Source organism: Ipomoea nil, unplaced genomic scaffold (genome assembly GCF_001879475.1).
Source record: "Ipomoea nil cultivar Tokyo-kokei standard unplaced genomic scaffold, Asagao_1.1 scaffold2159, whole genome shotgun sequence".
NCBI lineage: Eukaryota > Viridiplantae > Streptophyta > Magnoliopsida > Solanales > Convolvulaceae > Ipomoea > Ipomoea nil.
In genome coordinates, this window is record NW_017618587.1 from 3,130,911 (window position 1) to 3,155,021 (window position 24,111).

The 24,111-nt window shown below is 34.3% G+C and overlaps 3 protein-coding genes and 1 non-coding gene across 5 annotated transcripts; 1 reads left to right on the forward strand and 3 right to left on the reverse strand.

The window, feature by feature from the left end:
* Positions 1 to 428: 428 nt before the first annotated feature.
* On the reverse strand, positions 429 to 2,316 carry LOC109149283. Its single transcript, XM_019296970.1, has 6 exons — positions 2,002 to 2,316; positions 1,808 to 1,915; positions 1,593 to 1,723; positions 1,269 to 1,369; positions 925 to 984; positions 429 to 783 (listed from the first exon to the last, which is right to left on the reverse strand). Exons 1-6 carry the CDS (start codon positions 2,192 to 2,194, stop codon positions 699 to 701), a joined length of 678 nt encoding a protein of 225 aa, XP_019152515.1. The 5' UTR covers positions 2,195 to 2,316; the 3' UTR covers positions 429 to 698.
* TRNAA-UGC lies at positions 2,306 to 2,378 on the reverse strand. Its single transcript has one exon. It is a non-coding gene; the product is annotated as a tRNA-Ala (tRNA).
* A 6,969-nt stretch (positions 2,379 to 9,347) lies between these two features.
* LOC109149274 (5'-nucleotidase domain-containing protein 4-like) lies at positions 9,348 to 18,602 on the forward strand. 2 transcript variants are annotated; one of them, XM_019296953.1, is made up of 18 exons: positions 9,348 to 9,617; positions 9,727 to 10,071; positions 11,411 to 11,715; positions 11,973 to 12,050; positions 12,138 to 12,358; positions 13,875 to 13,967; positions 15,453 to 15,536; positions 15,939 to 16,055; positions 16,196 to 16,301; positions 16,386 to 16,448; positions 16,575 to 16,628; positions 16,813 to 16,870; positions 16,974 to 17,050; positions 17,321 to 17,391; positions 17,757 to 17,811; positions 18,007 to 18,066; positions 18,152 to 18,214; positions 18,298 to 18,602. In XM_019296953.1, the coding sequence occupies exons 2-18, from the start codon at positions 9,933 to 9,935 to the stop codon at positions 18,418 to 18,420; spliced, it is 1,767 nt and encodes a 588-aa protein (XP_019152498.1). In that variant the 5' UTR covers positions 9,348 to 9,617; positions 9,727 to 9,932; the 3' UTR covers positions 18,421 to 18,602. The 2 variants fall into 2 exon arrangements, with proteins under 2 accessions (XP_019152498.1, XP_019152499.1); XM_019296954.1 differs by lacking the exon at positions 9,348 to 9,617 and adding an exon at positions 10,875 to 10,959 and having other exon boundaries at positions 9,961 to 10,071.
* A 649-nt stretch (positions 18,603 to 19,251) lies between these two features.
* On the reverse strand, positions 19,252 to 23,450 carry LOC109149272 (probable LRR receptor-like serine/threonine-protein kinase At2g16250). The gene is made up of 3 exons (XM_019296950.1): positions 20,987 to 23,450; positions 20,709 to 20,837; positions 19,252 to 20,328 (listed from the first exon to the last, which is right to left on the reverse strand). Exons 1-3 carry the CDS (start codon positions 22,888 to 22,890, stop codon positions 19,686 to 19,688), a joined length of 2,676 nt encoding a protein of 891 aa, XP_019152495.1. The 5' UTR covers positions 22,891 to 23,450; the 3' UTR covers positions 19,252 to 19,685.
* Positions 23,451 to 24,111: the final 661 nt, after the last annotated feature.

Sequence of the window (24,111 nt, forward strand, 5' to 3'; positions counted from 1 at the left end):
ATGGGTTGTTCTACATTAGTAAATGTGACAAATATATAACAGGCAGTTTAGTAAACCAACATACATGAGATTACACAAGACACATAATACAAATACTGTAATTTTTCAGCCATTTGAGGGTGCGAAAGTTAACAGATGATTATGTGTGCCCATCCACTAGAAGCAGGATGACTAAGAGCTTATAGTTAGACCATAGACAGCCATATAGCTAGCATGTAACTCCTAATTCTTATCATTCTGCTATCCGTCAGAGAGAGCACACATTATAACTAATTACATCTTTTATCAATGTTACTTTAAAGACCATTCACTAGAAGTCATGGCATTGGCAGATCAATCATTCAGTTAAATTCAAGTTGGAATGACAAACAATAAGTAACCAATCATCTCCATACATAGTACTTTGGAAAGAAAATATGGAGTAATCATTTGAAAATCAATCACAAGAATGTATCATGAAAGAAAATATTCCAATTCAGAGAAAGTGAAAATAATAATAGAGTTTATAATAATAAGAGAAATCAAAACAGATAGGGAAAATAATAAGGTTTCAGTGGGAGATAGGACCTAGTTTAAGTTATTTTCTTCAATTGCCAGAGCTATAAGGATAGATGCCATCCGCCAAATTTTAAAAACAATAAGCATTTGCCAAATATTGGAAATTTTCTTCTATTTTCCTTTACTCATAATTTACGTAATCAAGTTTCAAGGCAATCCTTGACACCCTGCTCAAAGCTGTTGAGAGAAGATACTGTATCCATAAGTGCATCTGCTATCTTCTGTCTGTAGCAAAATAAATAAATAAAGTGAGAAAGCAAAAGGAATCTTACACTGAGTCATGGTTTAGACTTCGACAATTTTACGATTGCATATATTATAGGAAGAGTAACATAAATGGTAGTCGCAGAAGCTCACTATCTATACCTGTTGGAAGCAACTTGAATATCGAGTTCACTTGTCATGCCATTCAGAGAAGCAAAGCATCTGTGCTCAGAGGGTACAGAAAAGTAGAAAACTCATTCAGACTTTGTCAACAGAAACAATCTCACTTTTCGCTTCCCACCTCAACCCACCCCCCCCCCCCCCCCCCCCCCCGTGCCCTTTTATTTTTTCTCTCTCTCTCAGATGGCTATGTTAGTATAGTGCAAACCTAAAATGCACACATTCACTGTTAGGGAAGCAACTGAATATAACAAATATCTGAACTATGTTTGAGAAGCGAAATCTGAGAATTAGGAAATAAACAATAAATCTTCATCACAATCTACCTTATTACATCAGTGAGCTTAGATTCAGCTTCCAACTTTATGGGATCCTTGTCATCAAGTAAAGAAGAAGCGTTGTTCACGACCAGCTGAAACGTGCAGACCTGAGTATTCAAAAAGTAAGCCACAATGTTGTGAAGAATGTAGTCACAATCTTCCCCTCCTTTCTTAAGAGGTATCCAAATAATAAGAAATTAAGAGTGCTTAAATTCCAAATTTGATGAAAATCATATGACCTATATCCTCCCATGTTGACAATGTGAATAAAAAAAAATCCAAAGCGATAATGTAGTGAAGCACATCTAAATGCCAAATGAAAATCAAAACCTCGACTCCAGTTTTGGATTGAAACTGAACGAAAGAATTCCTATCTTGAGGGACGCAATCCCTAGCAGCAGACTTTAGTAAGCTCTGAATTTCACCCAAATCCTTCTCACTAAATTCTGGTCCACTTTTCACTGCCAAAATCAATAGAATCATCAACAATGCAAATATAGTCTGTATACTTAAAGCACATTAGTTAGCAAGTATCTGTAATTTACTAAGCAAAAGATAGGCAGCCTGGAGGCTATTGCGAGAGGCATCAACAGGAGCCAATAGGAACTTAGCGGACTTCTTCTTCTGCTCTTTAAGCCACTGTTTTGGTCCTGCTGAAAATTAACCCCAACAACAAAGAACTATGGAAACATGTAAATTAAGTAAAAGAATTTATGAAATATAACGATGAATTCAGTACAGATGCCAAGCGAGAATGCAGACGCCGGGGAAGGATGGTGGAGAGCAGGAAGCAGGGGAGCGACTAAGGAGAGTAAAACGACGGCGTTGCGGCGGGAGATCAGCTTGACATCGAGCTGTGGTGAATTGGGGGGTTTTGGCGGGAGTGGAGCGACGGCGGAAGAGGAGATAAGGAAGACACCTGGCGGCGACATGGTAGACGGTTAAAGGCTCAACGGTCTATTCTCCAGTTTCCACTTTCCAGAACCGGTAAAGATGCAGAATCCAAAACCAAAAGCGCAGAACGGAAAAGAAATTTAGAAACTTGGAGATGCGGGGGATCGAACCCCGTGCCTCTCGCATGCAAAGCAAGCGCTCTACCATTTGAGCTACATCCCCTAATGTTTCATAAGACTCGAATTCCTTTACATATTACTTGTTTCTTTATATGGAATGATTGCTTTTGACTGTTTTAGGTGATACTTTATTCTATATTTTAATGAATCAAATGTAATCTTAGGTTCAATATTCGTCATAACAAATAGTGAAAATTCTGTTGCATCTTGTGTAGAATTTACTTTGGCCTATACATCTTTTATACTTTAGTACTCAAATTATTTTGCATTTGTAAATAAATGGAATTACATGTTGTAATGGACTAGGGAAAAGAACATAAAACAAGAAGTATCGAGAATAATATGGTAATTGGATAGATTAGGGTTGCAGAGAGAAAAAAAAAATTAATTTGCATTAAGTTCTCCGTGCATAAAAAACCATTTCATACATACAATCTCATCTCAATATATAATTATCACAGATATCAAAATGACGTCGTCAGACAGGGACCTAACCGTTGTCAACCGCCAACTCAAAATGACGTCGTCTGATCTCTGATTAACGTCCTCCAACTGTCATGTCGAAATTGTCATCTCATACAAACAAAAATATAGAACATCATGGATGCTAAACTGACGTCGTCAGACAGGGACCCATTCGCTGTCAACCGCCAATTCAAAATGACATCGTCTGATTTCTTATTAACGTCCTCCAACTGTCATGTCGAATGATGTCATTTTTTTCTCAACTTGTTCCTTTATAGTATTTCAGCTTTAATCTTCTTCCCTTTTGCTCTCATGGCTTTCTTCTTTCTTCCCTCTCATTATGTCCACCTCATCCAGGGCTATTACACATGTCTATCATAAATTTCTTAGAACAAAATATTTTCTAGACGGTTCTTGTATCAAACGTGATCAAAGCTTATAGGTTTTGAAAAACTTCCACTTCTCCAAATAATCCTCATGGAATATGAGATAAGCCCAACCAGCGAGTTGGTCGAACATTTAGTTTGGAAACCACAATGTTTTATATAATGGACTAGGATCCACCATGAACGTTATGGACTATGGTCTATATTATGTACATGCATTCAATATATTATATACATTTAGTTAATAGATTATGTACATGTTACAATTAACGTATTATGTACTTGCAATTAACATATTATGTAACTTTAGTTTGCTTATTAAGTATATAATATATTAACTGAATATATATAATATGTTAACTGAATGCACATGATAGATCATGTATCTAGAAAACACATAACGTACCTAAATACTAATCCATTATATAATTTGTGCAATTATTTGGACAACATAAGTACCTCTGATTCTTGTAATTGTAAATTTTTTTCGTAAACCAAAGAATCATTGAGAAGATTGCATGGTCATTCCTTGGTTAGGGTTTATTTACCAATAGGTTTAGGTTGTGAGATGTCCCCTCCCCATAAATTTTTTTTTTTAAAAAAAAAGAAATTTAATATTTAATTATTAAACTAAATTATTTTATCCATATTAAATAATTTAACCAATCATAAATGATAATTTGCACGCTCTAATTGTTTTGCACCAAAACTTACATGTAACGCCACCTCTAGTGGGTTTAGTTAATCACATCATATAACAAGCATATATTCTTCACCTTATATTTATTGAATATTTATTATATATTATTCCGGCCATTTGCAATACATCAATATCTAGCAGTCTTATCTGGTATCTTCCATTAAAAATAGTTGTTAATTGTTAGGTTGAATTCGTAATCACAATATTTAAAATTTCACTCACTATTAAATTATTATTATTTATTAATTTCTTTGATTTAAAGTCATTAAATATGAAAAACTTGTTTTCAAAAAAATATATATATGAAAAACTTATGTTTATTTACTTCATTATGGTCATTTGTTTGCTAAAATTATAATGAGAGTTTCATAGGGATTGTACATTCACATAACAATTATAGAGTTTTCCATACATCAACCCGTTTGAAAGTGATTGTTTCAATGTTTTGTATCAAAAATAGGAAAAAGAAAAGTTAATACATGATTTTAATAAATAAATCTCAATATGATATTATATAATTAACTAATTAAAATATGAGAAACGATCAAATAGAATCTCAAAGTATAAATTGTGATTGTCGTGATAAATTTTTTGTTAACTTATGTTAAATAAAATATAATTGTTATGGGCAACCACCAAGACCTTCATCTAGATCTAGCTAGTTAATTGGGATGTTTGGTAAATAGCTGTTAGCTTATTGGTTAGTAGATTTGACTAATTGATAGCATTAACTGATTGTAGAAAGATATTTTTAGGGTATTAGTTGTTAGTTGATAGCTGATTACATGCAAAATAACTTTATTAAAAAATTGATCAAAAAAAACTGCTTTGAGCAGTTTTTTGAATTGTAGCGTTTTGAAATAATAAGTTGTTACAAAAGCTAATTAATCAAACACTCATATTGACTTTCTAACCAAGCCAAACAACTAATAGTGGTAAAACAAGCCAAGATTGACTGAGTCAAAGACAATTATCTTGACTATTTTAGACAAATACATTGGTACTCCTATATGGACGATGACAACCATGGATAAAAACGAACCATAAACGTGACCTTCATCCTCGTCCAAAATCTAGGATGATAATAAAAATTCTCGTTCATGTCAAATTAATTTTTTTAATATAATAAAATTACATAAGCAAACAAATTAAATAAAAACCATCCTATCAACCCTAGTCTACACTTGAATATGAATTCAACATATTAAATGACATCCTAACCATGTAAATTGCATTTTTGAAATAAATACAGATATTTATGTAAACTTTTTATTTTTACGTTAAAGGTGTAAATAAATGTTTTTCAAAAATTTGTTTGGTCATCAACTCATTAAAATATACGGAGTACTATATATTAATGGAGAATAGTTGTCAAAATAATATTATTAGGAGTACTATATATTAATGGAGAATGGTTGTCAAAATAATATTATTAATTTTGTAAACCTTTGCACTGGACAGATCCTATGTTTCAATGTTTTGTATCAAAAATAGGAAAAAGAAAAGTTAATACATGATTTTAATAAATAAATCTCAATATGATTTTATCTAATTAAATAATTAAAATATGAGAAACGATCAAATAGAATCTCAAAGTATGAATTGCGATTGTCGTGAAAAATTTTTTGTTGACTTATGTTAAATAAAATATAATTGTTATGGGCAACCACCAAGACCTTCATCTAGATCTAGCTAGTTAATTGGGATGTTTGGTAAATAGCTGTTAGCTAATTGGTTAATAGACTTGACTAATTGATAGCTGATTGTATAAATATATTTTTAGGGTATTAGTTGTTAGTTGATAGCTGATTACATGCAAAATAACTTTATCAAAAAATTGATCAAAAAAAACTGCTTTGAGCAGTTTTTTGAATTGTAGCGTTTTGAAGTAATAAGTTGTTACAAAAAGCTAATTAATCAAACACTCATATTGACTTTCTAACCAAGTCAAACAACTAATAGTGGTAAAACAAGCCAAGATTGATTGAGTCAAAGACAATTATCTTGACTATTTTAGACAAATACCTTGGTACTCCTATATGGACGATGACAACCATGGATAAAGACGAACCATAAACGTGACCTTCATCCTCGTCCAAAATCTAGGATGATAATAAAAATTATCGTTCATGTCAAATTAATTTTTTTAATATAATAAAATTACATAAGCAAACAAATTAAATAAAAACCATCCTATCAACCCTAGTCTACACTTGAATATGAATTCAACATATTAAATGATAATACATCCTAACCATGTAAATTGCATTTTTGAAATAAATACAGATATTTATGTAAATTTTTTATTTTTACGTTAAAGGTGTAAATAAATGTTTTTCAAAAAGCTCCATTTGGAAGATTGTGAGTTCGAACCTCAGTGGAGACGTTATTAGTTCTTTGTGTTTCAGTAGGTTGAGAAAGTATATGAACAGATACTACATTATAATAGAGCCAGTAGCATTCAAAAAAAATGTTTTTCAAAAGCTTGTTTGGTCATCAACTCATTAAAATATACGAAGTACTATATATTAATGGAGAATGGTTGTCAAAATAATATTATTAGGAGTACTATGTATTAATGGAGAATGGTTGTCAAAATAATATTATTAATTTTGTAAACCTTCGCACTGGCCAGATCCTATGTACCTCCAACTTAGCTTGTCATCAACTACAGTTTATATAATATAGAGAGGCATCCGATTCAGAAATCACAATTCACGTTTCTGTTTACTATTGACAATTCAGAGCACGTGGTGTTAACTAATTAATCCCAAAAAAGAGAAGAAAAAAAAAAAAAAAAGAGGAACCAGAACAAAAAAAAAAAAAAATTATGGGAATCATAGGCTGGCGAATATGACATGGATTTACTAAAATATGGTTAGTGATATAAGCTTTATTTTGTATATTTAAAGAAGGTCAACAAAGTAAAATAAGGAATTAAGTTAGATCATTTTTTTTTTTTATTCTTGATGTATATATAAACCAGATCTGTATTATTGTATGTATCAATTTGAAAAAATTATGATATTATGTTATTTGAATTAAATAAAGAGAACCAAATAAACAGGTGGAGAGACACCACTATGAGGTTTCTCCAATCCAGGAGTAGAAAATGAAAGCTCCACTTTGGCTGGCATAAAAGAGGTCCATGCTTTTCATGCTCCAGAGGAGCTTATCCAACAGAACCTAATCCCTTTGGCCTGCCAATGACAAAGCTCGAGCTGACGATGATTTATCTCACCTCCGGATGACATTTGTCCCCCTGCATCTACGACACTTCAATTTGAAAGCACATTTTTTACTGTACACAATTAGCACGTTCAACCTTTTATTCAGTACATAGCCTCGCTTCCCTATAACCTTGTTGTCTTTTATGAAAGGACGAGCTTAGTAGGTGAAAGTTGAAACATAATTATCCTACCAAAATATTTTAATTTTGATTATTACTAATATTAAATACTCTTACAGTCAAGTATTTCGTACAAAATATTTATTTATGAGTAAATACCAGCAAACGTCCTCTGACTTTGGTGGCACTGCCACTTTTAGTCCTTAATTTTTAAATCAATCACTTCTAGTCCTTTTACTTTTTGTTTTTAGCCATCTATGGTCCTTTCGTTAAAATTGGTCATATAATGCCCTTTTCTAAAGGGTAATTGAGTCCTTTCATAATTAATTTATTAATTACTATGTTTAATTTCATCATCATAATAGTCAAACAATGATTTTCCCCTTTAGAATTAATTATGAAAGGACTCAATTATCTTTTAAAAAACGGCATTAGATGGCCAAGTTTAACGGAAGGATCATAAATGGCTAAAAACAAAAAGTAAAAGGACTATGAATGGTTGATTTAAAAGTTGAGGACTAAAAGTGACAGTGCCATCAAAGTTGGAGGATGTCCGCTGGTATTTACTCATTATTTATTGTGTAATAATTATTAACAATTACACATAACTATGTTTATTTAATGCACACTTTTAAACAATGATTATGAATTTATATCATCAGTTAATAAGTAATAAGTAATAAATAATAAATAACAATAATAAAAGAACAAGGTCAAAGCTAGTGTGATTTGATATTATTTCAGTAAATATTTGTTTGCCTTTTAACGAATATTATTAAATCTAAAAAATATTATACATTTATACGATCTTATTTTATATGATTTACTCGATCATATTACTTAGGGTGTGTTTGGTTTGAACATGAAAATCGAAATCAGAATGTGAATCAAATACTTTGTAATTTAAATGAGTTTTTGTGAAAGTATTTTACAGTACTATATGGGGTGGAACTATAATGAATAGATAATTATCAAAATTTATGTTTGGCTATATACTTATGTATGACTCTATAATCATAATAAAGGTAAAAAAAAACTAAAAAAAAAAAAAACTCAAGGCAATTATTTTAAGCATAGTGATGAAGTGCGTATGCAATGTAGTGAGGAAGTCGATGAAGTAAGAAGAGACGAGTGGTAGGCGATGAAATGAGGAGAATAAGGCTGAATGGAATGGTACATGGTTTAAATTAGGTAACGAGTTTTGTAATTATATGAGTAATCAAATCTTATACATGTCCCTTAAAAAATCTTATACATGTATTTTAAAACATTATATACCAAACAATGTGTATGACTTTCATTTCCATTTCATGTGTCTAACTACATGAACCAAACCACCCTTATTTTGATTTAATAAAATTAATGTTTTAAAACATTATTTATCTACTAATCTAATAAGAACCAATAAAGTTATTTGTATAACATGAACAAAAAAAATGTTGGTTCAATAATTTTTTTTTAAAATGAATAGTTGGTATTATTTTGATTTTATTATTTTTTAATTATTTTCCTATGCTATTCTCTACTATATTATTTTTCGTAAATATCTCCACAGTTACCCCTATATACATATAGCATTCAAAGTGAGTATAAAATATTACAAATAAGAAAACTTGAAAAATATTAATTTTAAATACGAATTAAAATTAATTTAGATAATTATTTTGTTAAAAATGTAAATTAAACATTAATTTTAATGTCAACTATAATAAACTTATCCTATATAAATTTACATGTCATTAATATAATTATGTATTACATTAGTCACACAATGCGCATATAAAAATTAGTTAATATAAAAGGCCGAATTTAAATTTTATAAAATATGATAAAATAAAATAAAATAAAATAACAAAGATTGAGGCTAAAACTTATTACTTCGTGTAATATACTTGTGATTAGATTTTTTTTTTTTTTTTTTTTTTTTTTTGGTATAATCCGTATTCACTTTGTTGACTTGTAGAGTTGTACGTTACAAGGGATGGAGTTTGCTTTATCCACTTTTGGGCAGAGAAAGGTAGTTGTAAAGGTTGTACGTTATAAGAATAGTTTAACTGCGGTAAGTTTTGGGTGCCCGAAAATCCGGTTGCCTCAAAAATTGTCTTGGCGGTGAAAAATGCACCAGTCCACGTCTATCCCGCCCCCGCTAAAATGCGCCTCTCCTCCGCCAGTCTTCTCTTTTCCGACCTGGAATTTTCTCCGTTAAACAACCCGGCTATAAAATTCTCAAAATTAAAAGAATCAAAACAAAAATCACGGCATTACCACCGCATCGCCGCCGAATCTACCATTTTCACCGCCGCCGTGGATCTTCACCATCACTCAATCAAGACCTATATATACAAGTCACGTGTATTACCCCACAAAAGAATTCGGTTCCTTGTAAATTCGGACAATTCAGCTGCATTTGGCATTTCTCACGCACTATTCCCGTACAATCCGATAAAGCTTCTATTTCTGGTAACGTAAACACGTTTGATGATACATGCAGAGAGATTCTACGAAAGCTCAACACCTGTTGAAGCACGCATAAGAGCCAATCCAGCTGCAGTGATCGCTTTTGGATTGCATCATCGGTTCATCACCGTCAGCAGCCAGAAATATCCAATCAGATTCCAATTCGAGCGGTATCAGATTCCTCTCTCCTCTGTCATTTATCTATCGAATTTTTGAGAGATGGCCAGTATTTAAGGAACGATGCGAATTCCAAAGCGTTCAGTTACATTTTGCCTCTCCGTGTTCTATCCTCCTCCGGACTTTATATCTTCTTTTTCTCGGAACCTGCGCTTTCACTCCCACCAGTTCGCTAGCAGAGGCAACTCCATTCGTTCTCTAGGTGCGTGATTTTGCCTGGTTTCTTCTCATACACGAGCACCACTAGCGAGGAATATGCTTCTGTTGATGTCTTCTCTTACAGTTTATTTTGGAATTTGTGTTGCTTTGCATTGCTCTTTGAAACGCATGATTCTTCCCACTTGTCAGTAAGTTAACTTTGGATTTGTTATGTGACAAGACTCTTCTTGGTTGAGTTGGAGACATAAGGTGGATTGATGCTCATTCACTTTTTTTTTTTTTTTTTTTTGGTTTTGGCCTATCACTTTCATTTTTTATTTCATAATTTGTGGCTAGTCAATATTTAGTCTATTGGTGGGTGATTCAAGTTCTGGTGGGTGAAGTCAAGGGATTAGTCTATCATCTTGTGAACATAGGCAGTTGTGCTTGGCCTTTTTAGCCATTCAAGCATTACTGAGCTACTGGATTTATATTTTAAATTTATTTTGATCAGCCATTCAAGTTTCTTACCAAACTTGTCTTGCTGTTCAAATTCTTGCAGAACTTCTTAATGTTGTTTTCAAAAGGAACTATCTGAGATTTTTCTAAAGAGGATTTCAATGTTGAAATATCTTTTAAAGTACTATTGATGATCTCTCTCTCTCTCTCTCTCTCTCTCTCTCTCTCTCTTATGCACATGCACACACATTGAATTTTGCATGCTATAATTGGGTAGTAGGTTTATTGGAATTCACTGTTAATTAGTGTGAAGAATTGATTATACGGGCTGTCTTTTTGGAGGTACAACAATTCTGTTGAGTGAGGAATTATAATTTTATGAGTGAAATTAACTTTGGCGAAATATAGGTGTTCCTTGGTGCACATCTTGGAGTATAGGCTTACAAGTTGGAACATAACCTGGTGCTTGTTGGTTTTGCAATCGGTCCTAAAGGTAAGCTAGTAAGATTTGCTCTAGGAAAGAGTCACTTGATGTAAACTTCGCCATTTGTCTTATTTTCCAGTATCTATAGAAAGTAATAAAGGTTGTTATAGTTGTAGAGGACTGTTGTCTGTAGCACAAATTTATTCAGTAAAGCGGATTCAAAAGGGGATGTGGATATTTAGCAACTCTGGACTTACACATAGATTAGAATGTTGGTCTTATGGTCATATTTATTTGATCGTAAATGTGTGTTTAATACTGATGGAAACTAAAGTCACTGCTACCATTTTATGTAATATGTATGTCTTCTGCAACTTTTTTTGGGGTAAACTGTATGGTGTTATGCTTCTAGTAGTTAGTGAATTTCATTGCAATCACCTTCATGTTCAGAGTTCACTTTGTTTTCTGGAATTTTTGTCCTAAAAAATCTTCTAATTATGAAACTTGTATATATTCTCAGGCAGTAGTCAGCTGCATACAAGTGCAATGGGTGGTATGGGCATGGACGGCAATAAAATACAGCTTGAGAGAGAAAATGCTTCTGATGCTGGTCAGCTTTCCTGCACATGGGCATCTCCAGGAGGGTGCAAAATTGACATAGGAAAACAGATATTCTGCAATAGATCTTTGAACATGAAAAATATAGTTGCTGTTGGGTTTGACATGGATTACACATTGGCACAGTACAAACCTGAGACATTTGAAGCTCTTGCATATGAAGGCACCATAAAAAAACTGGTTAATGATTTGGGTTATCCTCAAGAGGTCAGTGTATGATATTGTTGTTTATAATTGACTAATTGTTTCGGTAAGAGTAGTCTTACCATGATATTCCAAGACCAATGTTTCTACTCTGTAGCATTGGTTTCTTGAAGCATATGTATGGTGATATTTTTTGTCCCTTCCCTAACCCTATTTGATTTGTTGATAAGACACACACACACACACACAGAGCTGTTACAATTCTCAGCGTGCTTTAGTTTATTGGTATTCATTGCCATCTTTAATTACCTTTTTTTTAGCTGTTGCAATGGTCCTTTGACCCGAGCTACATGGTCAGAGGATTAGTTCTTGACAAGAAGAGAGGGAATATATTGAAGGTTTGTGCTGTGTTATGAATGATAAGGTTTCTGAGCTTTAATAATTTTAATTTTAATTTATGTTCCTATATTCCTTCTCCTTTACAGATGGACAGACACAAATATGTGAAAGTTGCTTATCATGGATTTAAGGAAATGTCAAAAGAGGACAAAGTTGCAACTTATGGAAATACTTTGATACGAGATTCATTTGATGAACCTGACTATGCCCTTATTGATACTCTTTTCTCCCTGGCCGAAGCATACTTATTTGCTCAACTAGTGGACTTCAAGGACAAAAATCCTGGAAAAATTCCTGAAGAGGCAGAGTAAGATAGTACCCAAAATTATTGGTATTACTATAAAATGTGGTAGCAAACTAATTTACATTTATTCTCTTTCTTATTGAATAGAACATATGTGGTATTAGGTTGCAGACATGCTTGTCCTAGGGATTCTACTAACATGCCTGTTTTTCTCTACGTATTTGTGGAGCTTATCTACTCCTAAAGCAGAAGCATGGTCAAACAGTAGAAAGAGAGAACTCACTTTAAGGCTAAAGAAGATGAGAAAGCCTCTATCATGAGAAGCTGAAAAAGCCTCTGTTTCAAGAAACACAAAAAACTTATTTGTTTATTTTAAAGAAGCTCAAGTTGGGATGAATAAGCACAATGTATTCTGTATCACAGAGAACTGAATGGAGAAAGTAGCCAACTAAGCTAGATTGAGATTAAAGCTTTGTTGAGTTGAGTTTCTATTGGTGTATCTTTGTAGTTGGCCAAACTTCATATGCCCCAGATTTATTTTCTTTTCTTGATTTTTTTCAAGGGAGGTCTCTTTACCAGCCATGCCTCAGACTGTAATTCAGATATTGATTGTATTTCAACCCAAGAAAACATTTATCGTAAAACTAATCAGTTAGGACTTATTCTTCATAACATAGTTCCCTTCATCCCCATTCTCTTTCAGAAAGGGGTACGATTAGTCTCCAAATGATGGAAAAGTGTCCTTGCCTAGAAGCTTCAAATGGTTCTTGACAGTGGCTAACACACAGCGGAAGTGCCCAAATGGTCACTAGTGGTCAGTTCAATCTTTCTGAGACTGTTCTTAGTGATAGACTGGGGAGTGGAGACTTTAGTAGCCCATTAATTTTGTCAATTAAAAACTCTTCGACTTTCTAGGAACCCCTTGAGGAGTACATAAAGACCATTTAGCCACAATTGATATGAAATAATTGAGAAAAAAGGATAATCCATGAGGATAACATAGAAAAGAAAATGTATCAATAGTTTGTTTATTTATTGGTTTGGGAAGATTACAATAACATATAGGATTTATAAGTAAAAGGAGTTGGGGGTATGGTACTGCAAATTGCTTTGTCTGTACGTTTCTACTGGATTAGGCCTGCTAAGGTTCCTAAAATCCAAACAGCACCTGTTACTTTAAGACTGCTAAAGATTCAACCAGTGATTTATATATTAGAGAACGCTAATCTAATGAAAATCTTCTTGCTATAAGTTTAATGTTTGCCTAGTCTAAGAATTAAAGAATTTTATATCCTTCAATTGATAGATTTTATTAGACTTCTGACACTTCCTAACCCTTGAGCATCTATTGAAGAATAATTTGGGGAGCTCCTATAAGCAGGGTTAAGTACCTTGATAATATTTTCCCACAACCTTTATATCCCTTTATATAACTCTTTTGTTTGTTTCATTTTATATAACTTGTAGCTGCAAATACAGGCATACTGCATACTTTTATGGCTTGAATTATGTTAGTCTATGCTAACCCTCACTCCACACCCCTTCTCCTGTCTTCTTACTTGCTAATTGATGCTTTCAGCTATTCTCGTATGTACAAGGATGTTCGAGCAGCAGTAGATTTGTGTCACCGTGATGGGACCTTGAAGCAGGTTGTTGCCCAGGATCCTAAGAGGTAAATAAAATTTTGAGTAGTAACAGTTACTGCGAAGATGTAACTTTATGCAAATAGTGTTATAATATTGTTGAAATTGAGAGACTGAAAGGCCTAGCAGGTGGTAAATAGCTACTACCTGTCAGTTAGGTGAAAACAAAATATGTGAGAAGCTAAACGAAATAAGAATAATTGTATTGATACTAATTTAATTCCTATTCTATGAGATGGATACTAGTAAATACTAAATAGCTACTACCTGCCAGTTAGGTGGAAACAAAATATGTGAGAAGCTAAAGGAAAGAATAATAACTGTATTGATACTAATATAATTCCTATACTATGAGAAGGATACACATGCATATCATAATGGCTAGGTTACAGCTAGGATTACGCGAGGATTTCTATATTTCAACACTTCCCTCAAGTTGAAACATCTAGAAGTTCCAAACTTGAAATAAAGTGGGATGGAAATCTAGAAGTTACAACTAAATGGCTTTGGAAAAGTGGGAAACATGAGAGTATGCACGGTCCTTGAGAATGAAGATGAAAGTGTCAAGGGATGGAACCAAACACGAACAACCTCACTTTAACGCAACTATGAAAGATTAGATGCAACCAAAGGATACCATTTCCGGATGTGAATGGCTTGGGAAAAATGGGATCCACGACATTGTGCACTATCCTTGAGAATGAAGATGAGTGGCAAGGGATGAGACCAAACATGAACATCCTCAAAACAATATGGTAACACAAGCACCCTAGGACAAACGGACAAATGTTAAAAATAAAGACTTTCTTCCATCATAGGCAATAGAGGTAGAGGATAGAGCAGGAACAACAATGGGATACACATTTAACCCATAGTGCTGAAGGGAATAAAATAGGACATTGGTTGGTTGTTGATGGTGGCACTCCCCCTTGAACTTGGGAAAAAATCATAGCGTAGTTGGAATAAAATGGCCTTTGGAAATAAAAATAGAAATGGAAACAAACATGGAAATGCCAAATTTGAGAACCTTTAGAAAAGAAACCCAATAATGGAATCAAGAAGCCTTGGAAAATTCGCACAAGGGAATCATAGCATTGTTGAATTCAAATGTCCTCTGGAAATAAATATAGTAGTACCTGAAATGTAACACCCTTGAGGAATAAATATGGCACATCAGTAATGTCATGGAAACAAACATGGCTTGAGCACCTTTGGAAAGGAACCCATTACCGGAATCAAGAAGCCTTGGAAAATTAACACAACATTGCAATCCATATTGTTGTTCAAGATGGGTAACTTGTAGTTATAAAATCAAACAATGTGGTGCTAGGTGAATGGTGTGGCTTAAAGACATAATTGAAGTGATTTAAAGTGAATAGCACGCTTATGGTTCATTGAGAAGGAATCATGTTTGGTTGAATTTATTCATCATACTAGAACAAACTAATTCATTATTTCAGTTCCAGATTTTTAACTTCTATATGCTCCTAACGCATTGACCTATTGAACACCAGATATATCACAGCGGATACCTCAATTGTTCCCATGCTCAAAATGCTGAGAGAATCTGGGCGTGCTACTTTTTTGGTTACCAACAGGTAATGCTTCTTTTCTATAAACAGTGAAATGAATATTTATGAACATTAACAATTGGTACTGTTCGAAGATTTGCTTTGATACTGAGAAAAACTCTTGCACTCTCCTTAAAATTCCTTTCCATATTGTTTAACAGTCCTTTCAATTTAGTAAGTCCATGCTTCTAATGTTTGATTGTCCCATTAACTGTCCTACATATTTAAAGAACATAGTTGATCCTGTATTGGACTCTAATTGTTGATGTATTTCATGATAAGATGTGATGTTTGAAAACTTCAAAGTTGCTTGATAAAAGCAGCCCTTCTCCCTAGCCCCCAAAAACTACCTATTTGTATTTTGTGCAGTGATTTTTTTTTTTTTTAATAGCAAATTTGAAAGCTTGCATGATTGTTACATTTATGCAGTCTGTGGGACTACACAAATGTTGTAATGAAATTTCTTTGTGGGACCAAGGCATCAGATGGTTGTTCTACTCTCAACTTTGAATGGCTTCAATACTTTGATGTTGTCATCACTGGCAGGTCATCATCTTTCCTTACTACATAGAAAACATCTATTGTTTGCGCTTCTTAATTGCCAAAGCATAGCTGCTGCCTTGTTACTTTTCCTCTCTTGGGTTAATTTGCTTAATGAAGTTCTCAAAAATAAATTTTGTCTGCAGTGCAAAACCAGGTTTTTTCCATGATGAAATTCGCGCTAATCTTTTTGAGGTAGAACCTCAGACTGGAATGCTGATAAATACTGATAATGGCTCACCTATGCCTGAGGTCAGTGTGATTTTGATTATTTTGCTGCATGAAGTGTGTAATTTTTCTTCAAGTTTTTAATTTTGTTTCAAATTTACCAATTAGGTAGGGAGCACTACCGTAAGATTGCCAATAAAGAGCTTCCAGGAAGGATGCAGAATTTTCCAGGTATAAGTGCTGTTACGTATTGTGGTTTTTTGCATTCGCATGATTTAAAAATATGTGATCATTCTACAAGTATGATTATTTCTGTATTTTCTGAGTATGATTGTGATCTTTCTGTACACTTTTCAGGGAGGGAATGTTGGCCATTTGCATAGATTGCTCAGCATTGAATCTAGTTCACAGGTATCTTCCAATCCATCTGTTCAAGACAATTTCTCCTGTCAGAACTTTGTGGAAAATTTAACCTGACTATAAATATATTGCTATTGTTTTTTAAATTCTCAATAACCAATATATGACTGCAAAAAGATTGTAGAGATCTATATACTTGAATTTTTATTATGTTGAGCTTGCTGTCTACTTGTAGGTTCTTTATGTTGGAGATCACATTTATGGAGATATTTTGCGTAGTAAAAAAGTTTTAGGTATGCATTTCATTGTGACTATTTGTTTATCTCTCAATTACCATCCATCAATGTCATCCTCATTGTGTCTTAATACTAGTTTGACAATTTTTTGTTTGGGTAGGTTGGAGAACAATGCTTGTTGTTCCTGAGCTTGAAAAGGAGGTTGAACTTCTTTTAAAACATAGGGAGACACGGAAGGTATAATAAGTAGAATCAGAATTAGATATGCAAGTAAAAGAATCAAATACTAATGGGAAATAACTCTTTTATTAGTTGTCATGCATCACCATTGGTGGATGCTATAAAATTTGATGTCTATAAATTGGGTTACTTAAATATTATTATGAACTAACTTTTTATAGCAGCATGATCGTTTAGGATAACTGTTTACATTCCTTTATTTTCTAGTCCTACCCTCTATACACATTTACCAATTTGCGACTCCAAATAATTTGTGGTCCCATGCAGGAACTTCAGTCTCTAAGGAGTCAGCGCGATCACATAGAAGATGAAATACATCATCTAAAGTGGTCTCTCAAGTAATTTCCTTTTTCTTGCCCTACAAAATTGGCATAACTACACAATTCACATGATTACATGTTTGGTATCATCTATTTGAGAAGATTACTATTTATGTTTTGTTGACACTCCATGTTACATGAATTTTAAACCTTTTGAGATCAAGGTTCTCTCATCTAGACAAATCTGTAATCTTGGTATGTTAAAAGTGTCATTAATCAATTTTATGTAAAACACCTTTTTCTAGTCTCACTTTTTGAAGGGGTACTGTTTGTCACAAAACAAATTTTACCCCCCTCCCAGCCTTCCGCTCTTTTACCCCCTTTCAATTCCTGCTTTGTCTGACTTATGGTTTTTGTTTTGTCATTTGGGATTATGTGTTCAGGTCTCAAGGTGGAAGTGATGCAGGAAGGACATCTACTGAGCTTCGTGAACTACAGGTTGGTATACTTGTGTTTACTAATAGGGGTACTGATAGTTTACTAATACTTGTGTTTAATAATAGAAACTAGAAACACCTTCCATAAGAGACGGTTTAAGGGACATTCCAAAGTACAAAGCGAAACAAATGGAATAGTTGATTTAGCCAAATGTGCTTGGTCACTCTGTCTCATTTGAACTGTTCTGTTATGTAGTCTAAGAGAGAGCAGGTCAGGCTTAAGCATCAGGAGACACAACGAGAATGCCATCAGAAGGTAATTGGGAATTCCTATATAGATCCCCTCTTATTGAAAGATGTATAAATGTATTCTACCACAAGTCTTGTATGAATATTTTCAGTTCCATGAAGTATGGGGACAACTAATGAAGACTGGCTATCAGAATTCTCGCTTTGCACATCAGGTCAGAATTGTAAGACAGATGATTTGATATTCATAGCTATGCTGTGATCATTGGTTAAGCAAAACTGTTTGTTTTTTCCTCAGGTTGAAAGGTTCGCATGTCTTTACACAAGCCAGGTTACAAATTTGAGCCTTTATTCTCCGGACAAATACTATAGACCAAGTGAAGATTTTATGCCCCATGAGTTTGATATCCTCTCTGTGTAAGATGCAAGAGTTACCCCAATCAAGACAGGACTGATCTACCGTTTTGCTAATATTTGGTATCATTTTCCTTCTCTTACATACCAATTTGTTCAGAGTCAGTTGTAAATTGGACCTCGTTTCCTGCGTCAGCTATGTAAAGGAATTCCTTATGTTTTACTTGTGAAATTGAATCATTGTCTTCCAATAAATTATTCCTTCTTTGTTTAATTTCTTCAACATTTTTTTTTTAACAATTTTAAATTTGGTTTTTGTATGAGTTTCAAAAAAAAGAAAAGAAAAGGTTTTTGTATCTATAGTATTATTGATGTAGTTTTCAAAAATATAAATTTTATATGCTGACATTAAGTTAAATTAAAGGGAAATTGCACTACTTGTTGATTGTGTTCACTTGTCGTCCCAAGCTAACAAACATTAGGAATGAAATTTTTGTAACAAATATTAGGAATGAAATTTGCAATGTAAGTTATAGTTTAACTTGTTAGTGAGTGCAACTTGTAAGGAAAAAAAAAAAAGACGAAATTTGTAACGTCAATTATAGTTTAGGGACAAGAAGTATAAGTAGGGATAAATTTTACAATTATTATATAACTTATGATAAAAGTGTAATTTTTTCTAAATTAAATTATAAATAACTTGAATTGAGTCTCACTCATCAAATTCAGAACACAAAAGGGGACGGGGAGGGAGTAGTTCTTTTGAAACATAACATCAGAAATACAGGGTATTTTGGGTCACAAACTGCCCATGTTAAGTTTTGGTAAAAATTGAAAGTTTGACTAAAACTGCATAATATTTTACTCTGTTCTAAGAGACACAGACAAGCTGAACATATCTGAATGCTGCAAACAAAATGCATTTCAATTCAATACTGGCATTAACTATTACATATAATCACACTCGAAAATTTTCTATTTGTACCTTGAAAGGTTTCATGTTTTTCTTCAACTAACGAATTGCATTCGGGTGCCTAAAGCAATACTGTTACACAAATTCAATACTCCCCCTAGGCATTTACATTCACATTTTTGTGCTGGACCTTATTGCAGTCAAGGCATTATAAAAATCCTGTAGCTTGTTTACACTTGCAACAGTAAACAAGCTCTTTATGCAAATAAAATCCTGAAGCCTCTTGTTCACATTCTCTGGTTTAAACCCATTTTCTTCATAAGCCCAGCACAAGAGAAGCCATTGTAGGAGAAGAGAGGTCACTCTTGGATCTGCAGAAACGCAGTTGATCAAGGCACTCAATAAAGCATAAAATGAATTCAGAGTTCTCGGCTTAGCTGGCTGGTATCTTGTCTTTCTAAATCATGTGACTCCACTGGCTCAGGGAAAATCTCGCTGGAGGATTTATTCCGAGAAGATGAATGCTCATTCCCACTACTATGAGATCCTAGTCTAGAAGTCTGTTTAACGCCACTTGTACCTTCTTTGCTCCCTTGGCTCGCATTGTTACTATCAGATGAGCTGTGGCGCCAGCTACCAAAGAAAGCTGATGTCCATGATCTCCTGGATGAAGTTGTTCTCAGCTTTCCTGAGCTAAAATCTTGCCTCACAACCTTGAAAGGGTTTTCCAGTGCTTTTAAGACGTGCCTCATTATGGGGCGTCTGGAAGGCCTGGGATTAAGGCATGACTTTGCCACCACAGCCACTGCCCATACTTCTTCCAGCAAGTCCTCATCAACAATCATGGACTGGTCCACAATCCCGGCAATCTTTTCCCTTTCACTTATACTTACGAAAGAAAGAGTTCTATCCAACCACTCCTTTGTAGAGTTATCGTCTCGCTTGCTTATGCCAACCTTGCCAGTTACAAGCTCAAGTAAGACCTTTCCAAAACAGTAGACATCGTAAGCACAAGTTGAGGATGGTCGCTTCCCCATACTATGTGTGCCCTTTCCAGAGCTCCTGCACATTGTCAAAAGCAGAGAGACCTCACAACTCTGGGCAAATGCATATTAAACCAAATGTAAAGTAAAGAAGCCTAAAATTCATCAGTTAACAACATTTCACTACTAATTAGTTCGGGTATTGACACAATATCAACATATTTATCAATGAATTGACACATTTTTAGCATTCCATCTGTTTAATCCACCAGGTTGCAGGATTAATTTTTTAGAAGAATTACCCAGAATGACTATCCTCTTTACCACCAAAAATCATAATCATATAAGATTAAGACTCTTGAATGAAATTTGAGGAGCAATGTGATCTAAGTACAGAATCACAAATCAGAAGATTGTATTCAATGCAGAAATATGCTATCTTTTCATTGAACTACTTACTGTGGTATTCGCAGAAATTTTGAGATCATATTCTCATGATTATTGCTGCCCTGAACACAAACTTTGCTCAGACTTCCCAGCCTGACCTCGTATTTATCATCAAGAAGGATACTGCTAGATTGAATATCCCTACAAAGCCAAGATGTTCAGTGTCTAGCAATCAGAGATTGAGATAACATTAATGAGAAAAAAAAAAGGTTCAAAATAACATGGAGTAGGCACAACAGATTTCTTCCTTTTATTTAAGTGAAATTAGTGCATAAGAAATATTATGATACCTGTGAACGAGGGGAGGATAGCATTCATGGTGTAAGTATGACAAAGCTTCTGCAGTCCCAATTGCAATTTTCAATCTTGTTATCCAGTCCAAGGATTGTACATCTTCACCTTCGGAATTTGATACACTGTACAATAAATTGGACAAATCTCCATTTGGCATGTACTTGTAAATCAAGCACTTGTCACTCTCCTGGTCCAGGCAATGCCCTAAAAGTGGGATCAACCTAGGGTGATTGAAATCCCTGTAAAACTCCAGCTCTAAGATGTATGATTTATTCTCGAGGGATTGCAAATTTAGTTTTTTAATTGCCACGGGGCATCCATTCTCCAACGTTCCCCTGTAGATGTCTCCCGACTGTCCATGTGTCATAAAGTTTGTATCACTGAAATGATTTGTGGCTTCAAGTACCTTTTCATACATAAATGGTTCCCCTACAGCAGATAAATCAACAGAAGCCTTATCGGCTGGTGCAGTATTGGCTGCTTCTTGGACAGGCCGCACATTTGCAGACTCACTTTGGATTGGAGTTCTGCTAGAGCGTTTTTTCCAGTATAATGCTATTATTGCCAATAACAATAGCACAAGGAATCCACCAAAAACTCCAACCAATATGTAGACCAATCTATTTTTGCGCCTGTGAGTTTCTTGCAATGGAATTTGCACTGACCCATTCTGATTAGCGTAAAACATTCTGCAGTCTTCTGCATTTCTCTGGCCTGTTACCTTCTGCAAGCAATTATTGGTAATATTTACACTGCTACCAACATTACTTGGAACAAATCCCTGGAAATAGTTGCTCGACAGATCAATTGAACGAAAATTCCCAATTTCAGACGTCAAATTCCCATAGAACTTATTGTTTGAGAAGTTGAATGAAGCCCCTGTGGCATTAAAAGACTTCAAGTTTGGGAAACCACCAGTGAAGTTATTCCCAGAAATATCAAGAAACCTCAAGTGGGACATGGACAAGAAATTGTCTGGAAGTTCACCACCCAAATTGTTCCCTCTTAGAACTACATCCTTCAACCTAGTAAGATTTGAAAACAAGCTAACAGGAATGGTACCCTCTAGCTGATTATTCCCAACCAACAGTTTCTCTAAACTTCTCAATCTACCCAGAATCTCAGGCAATGAACCTGACAGGTAATTCTGCCCAAGATCAAGCTCCACCAGCTGAGAAAGATTAGCCAGCTGATTAGGAATAGAACCACTGACACTATTACTGGATAAATCAAGGGACCTGAGGCTATGAAGTGAACCAAACTCAATAGGAATTGAACCAGACAAATAATTTGAAGACAAGTTGAGACTAGTAAGATTTTGAAGAGCTGAAAAAGCACTTGGAATTGAACCTGCCAATGAATTCCTTGAAAGATCAAGAGACTTTATCAATGATAATTTCCCTAATGCAGGAGGAATAGTCCCAGTAATTGAATTATTTGATAAAGATAGATAAGAAAGCCTACTCAAACTTCCAAGCGAAGATGGAAGCAAGCCGAGAATTGAGCTGGAACTAAGGTCGAGCACTTGGAGGGTGCCTAACCTCTGACCAAACCAGTCCGGGATTGACCCCGGAAGAGAAAACCCGGATGAATTAAAAGCCTCTAAAGCTGTAAAATTGGCTAAAGAATCAACAGCAAACAGTGGATTACCCCGTCCCCGGCGAGTTCGCATCAACCCGGATAAGTTTATTCCGATAACTCGCCCTCCCCGGCACTTTACTCCGGTCCATTTCGAGCAAGGATCCACCTTTCTTCGCCAATCTCTAGCTCTGATACCAAGTGAGCTCCGGAGGCCCAGCAAAGCTCGCCACTCCGAGTTCGAACTCAGTCGGCCTTGCTGAGCCACCACCGCGTTGAATAAAACGAATAAGAAAAAAGCAATCCTGAACTGAACTTCCATGGCTCCTTCTCTGAATCTCTGATACCCCAAGATCTATGGCAGTGTATGAAGCTCTTTCTTCAGCTTCATTTCAATGCAATGCAACTACAAAACACCCACTTTTTTTCCTCTTTTTCCCTCCCTCTATAAATGCCCTATATATGATATGTGACTGGACTACCTATAAGTGTTAAATATCAACTGTGTTTACGTGTTCTTTCTAACTGTAGGGGATGTCTGGGGAAAATAAAGGCTAGAGCGGAGCATTAATGGCGCAAAGGTATTGCGCAACGGCCACAACTGTTCATTACTGAGCTTCTCTCAACTCTCTCACCATCATTAATGAGTGCGTTGAATCCTGAGTTGACTCGCTGGTTATGTTGCGTGGCAGGTTGAGCTGGGATTGGTTCTCGGAACTCGGTATCGGAACATGCACCACGACTCACTAGATTGTCGTTTTCCAATTTCGCCGGCTGGTTTTCCGGCGCCGGCAACTTCCTCTTCTTCGTCTTTTTTCAAATAAGAGTAATAATTTAAAGCTAATGATGACTAGTGTTAACCAATCTTATATTTAGCAACCTTATTTATAGTACTTCCTTCAACAAGAAATTCTTTTTGTTACCCGAAATAGTAAGGTGGATAAAATATTATTTTCCTACTAAAATATTTTGTATTAAAAAGTTAAAATTAAAATTTGATCTCGACACATCCTCAGTTAATGGTTATGAGTTTTTCATGTTGGTTAATGATTAATGGTTATGAATTCAGCCTTTTGGGTAAGAGTTTTTCATGTTATTTAAAAACATATTTTTTTAAAAAAAATTAAAAATTATAAAGTTTAATATGTTAATTTTATAATGAATATATTCAATCGTTGGATATGAGTAAATAACCCATCAGTTTTTTTACTCAAAAAAAAAAAAACCATCAGTTTTTTTTTAAAAAATACTTAATAAGATAGTAAGGTATATAGTATCCATGCAAAAAGTTAGTGACATGTCATACACCAATTGACAAGTGCACTGCTACTTGCGAGTGAGCTGTATCACATATTAAGCTATATTCATTATAAAATTAACATACTTTATTATTATTATTATTATTATTATTATTATTATTATTATTATATATTTAATTAAAAATAATTAATTTGTACAATAATGACTGACCAAATTCATTCTAATGACCATGCTATTTTTTTTACAGGAAAAGAAAAATATATCATTAGAAGTCACATTCAAA

What these genes read in the sequence shown, in the direction of transcription:
- LOC109149272 (XM_019296950.1), bottom strand. Translation starts at nt 22,890, where the DNA reads ATGGAAGTTCAGTTCAGGATTGCTTTTTTCTTATTCGTTTTATTCAAC. An exon ending in TATCCTCCCCTCGTTCACAG is followed by an intron (nt 20,838 to 20,986) that starts GTATCATAATAT and finishes TTGGCTTTGTAG; the next exon opens with GGATATTCAATCTAGCAGTA. An exon ending in AAATTTCTGCGAATACCACA is followed by an intron (nt 20,329 to 20,708) that starts GTAAGTAGTTCA and finishes GACAATGTGCAG; the next exon opens with GAGCTCTGGAAAGGGCACAC.
- LOC109149283 (XM_019296970.1), bottom strand. Translation starts at nt 2,194, where the DNA reads ATGTCGCCGCCAGGTGTCTTCCTTATCTCCTCTTCCGCCGTCGCTCCA. An exon ending in TGCATTCTCGCTTGGCATCT is followed by an intron (nt 1,916 to 2,001) that starts GTACTGAATTCA and finishes GTTAATTTTCAG; the next exon opens with CAGGACCAAAACAGTGGCTT. An exon ending in AATCCAAAACTGGAGTCGAG is followed by an intron (nt 1,370 to 1,592) that starts GTTTTGATTTTC and finishes TTGAATACTCAG; the next exon opens with GTCTGCACGTTTCAGCTGGT.
- LOC109149274 (XM_019296953.1), top strand. Translation starts at nt 9,933, where the DNA reads ATGCGAATTCCAAAGCGTTCAGTTACATTTTGCCTCTCCGTGTTCTAT. An exon ending in AAAATTCCTGAAGAGGCAGA is followed by an intron (nt 12,359 to 13,874) that starts GTAAGATAGTAC and finishes TGATGCTTTCAG; the next exon opens with CTATTCTCGTATGTACAAGG. An exon ending in CATCTAAAGTGGTCTCTCAA is followed by an intron (nt 17,392 to 17,756) that starts GTAATTTCCTTT and finishes TTATGTGTTCAG; the next exon opens with GTCTCAAGGTGGAAGTGATG.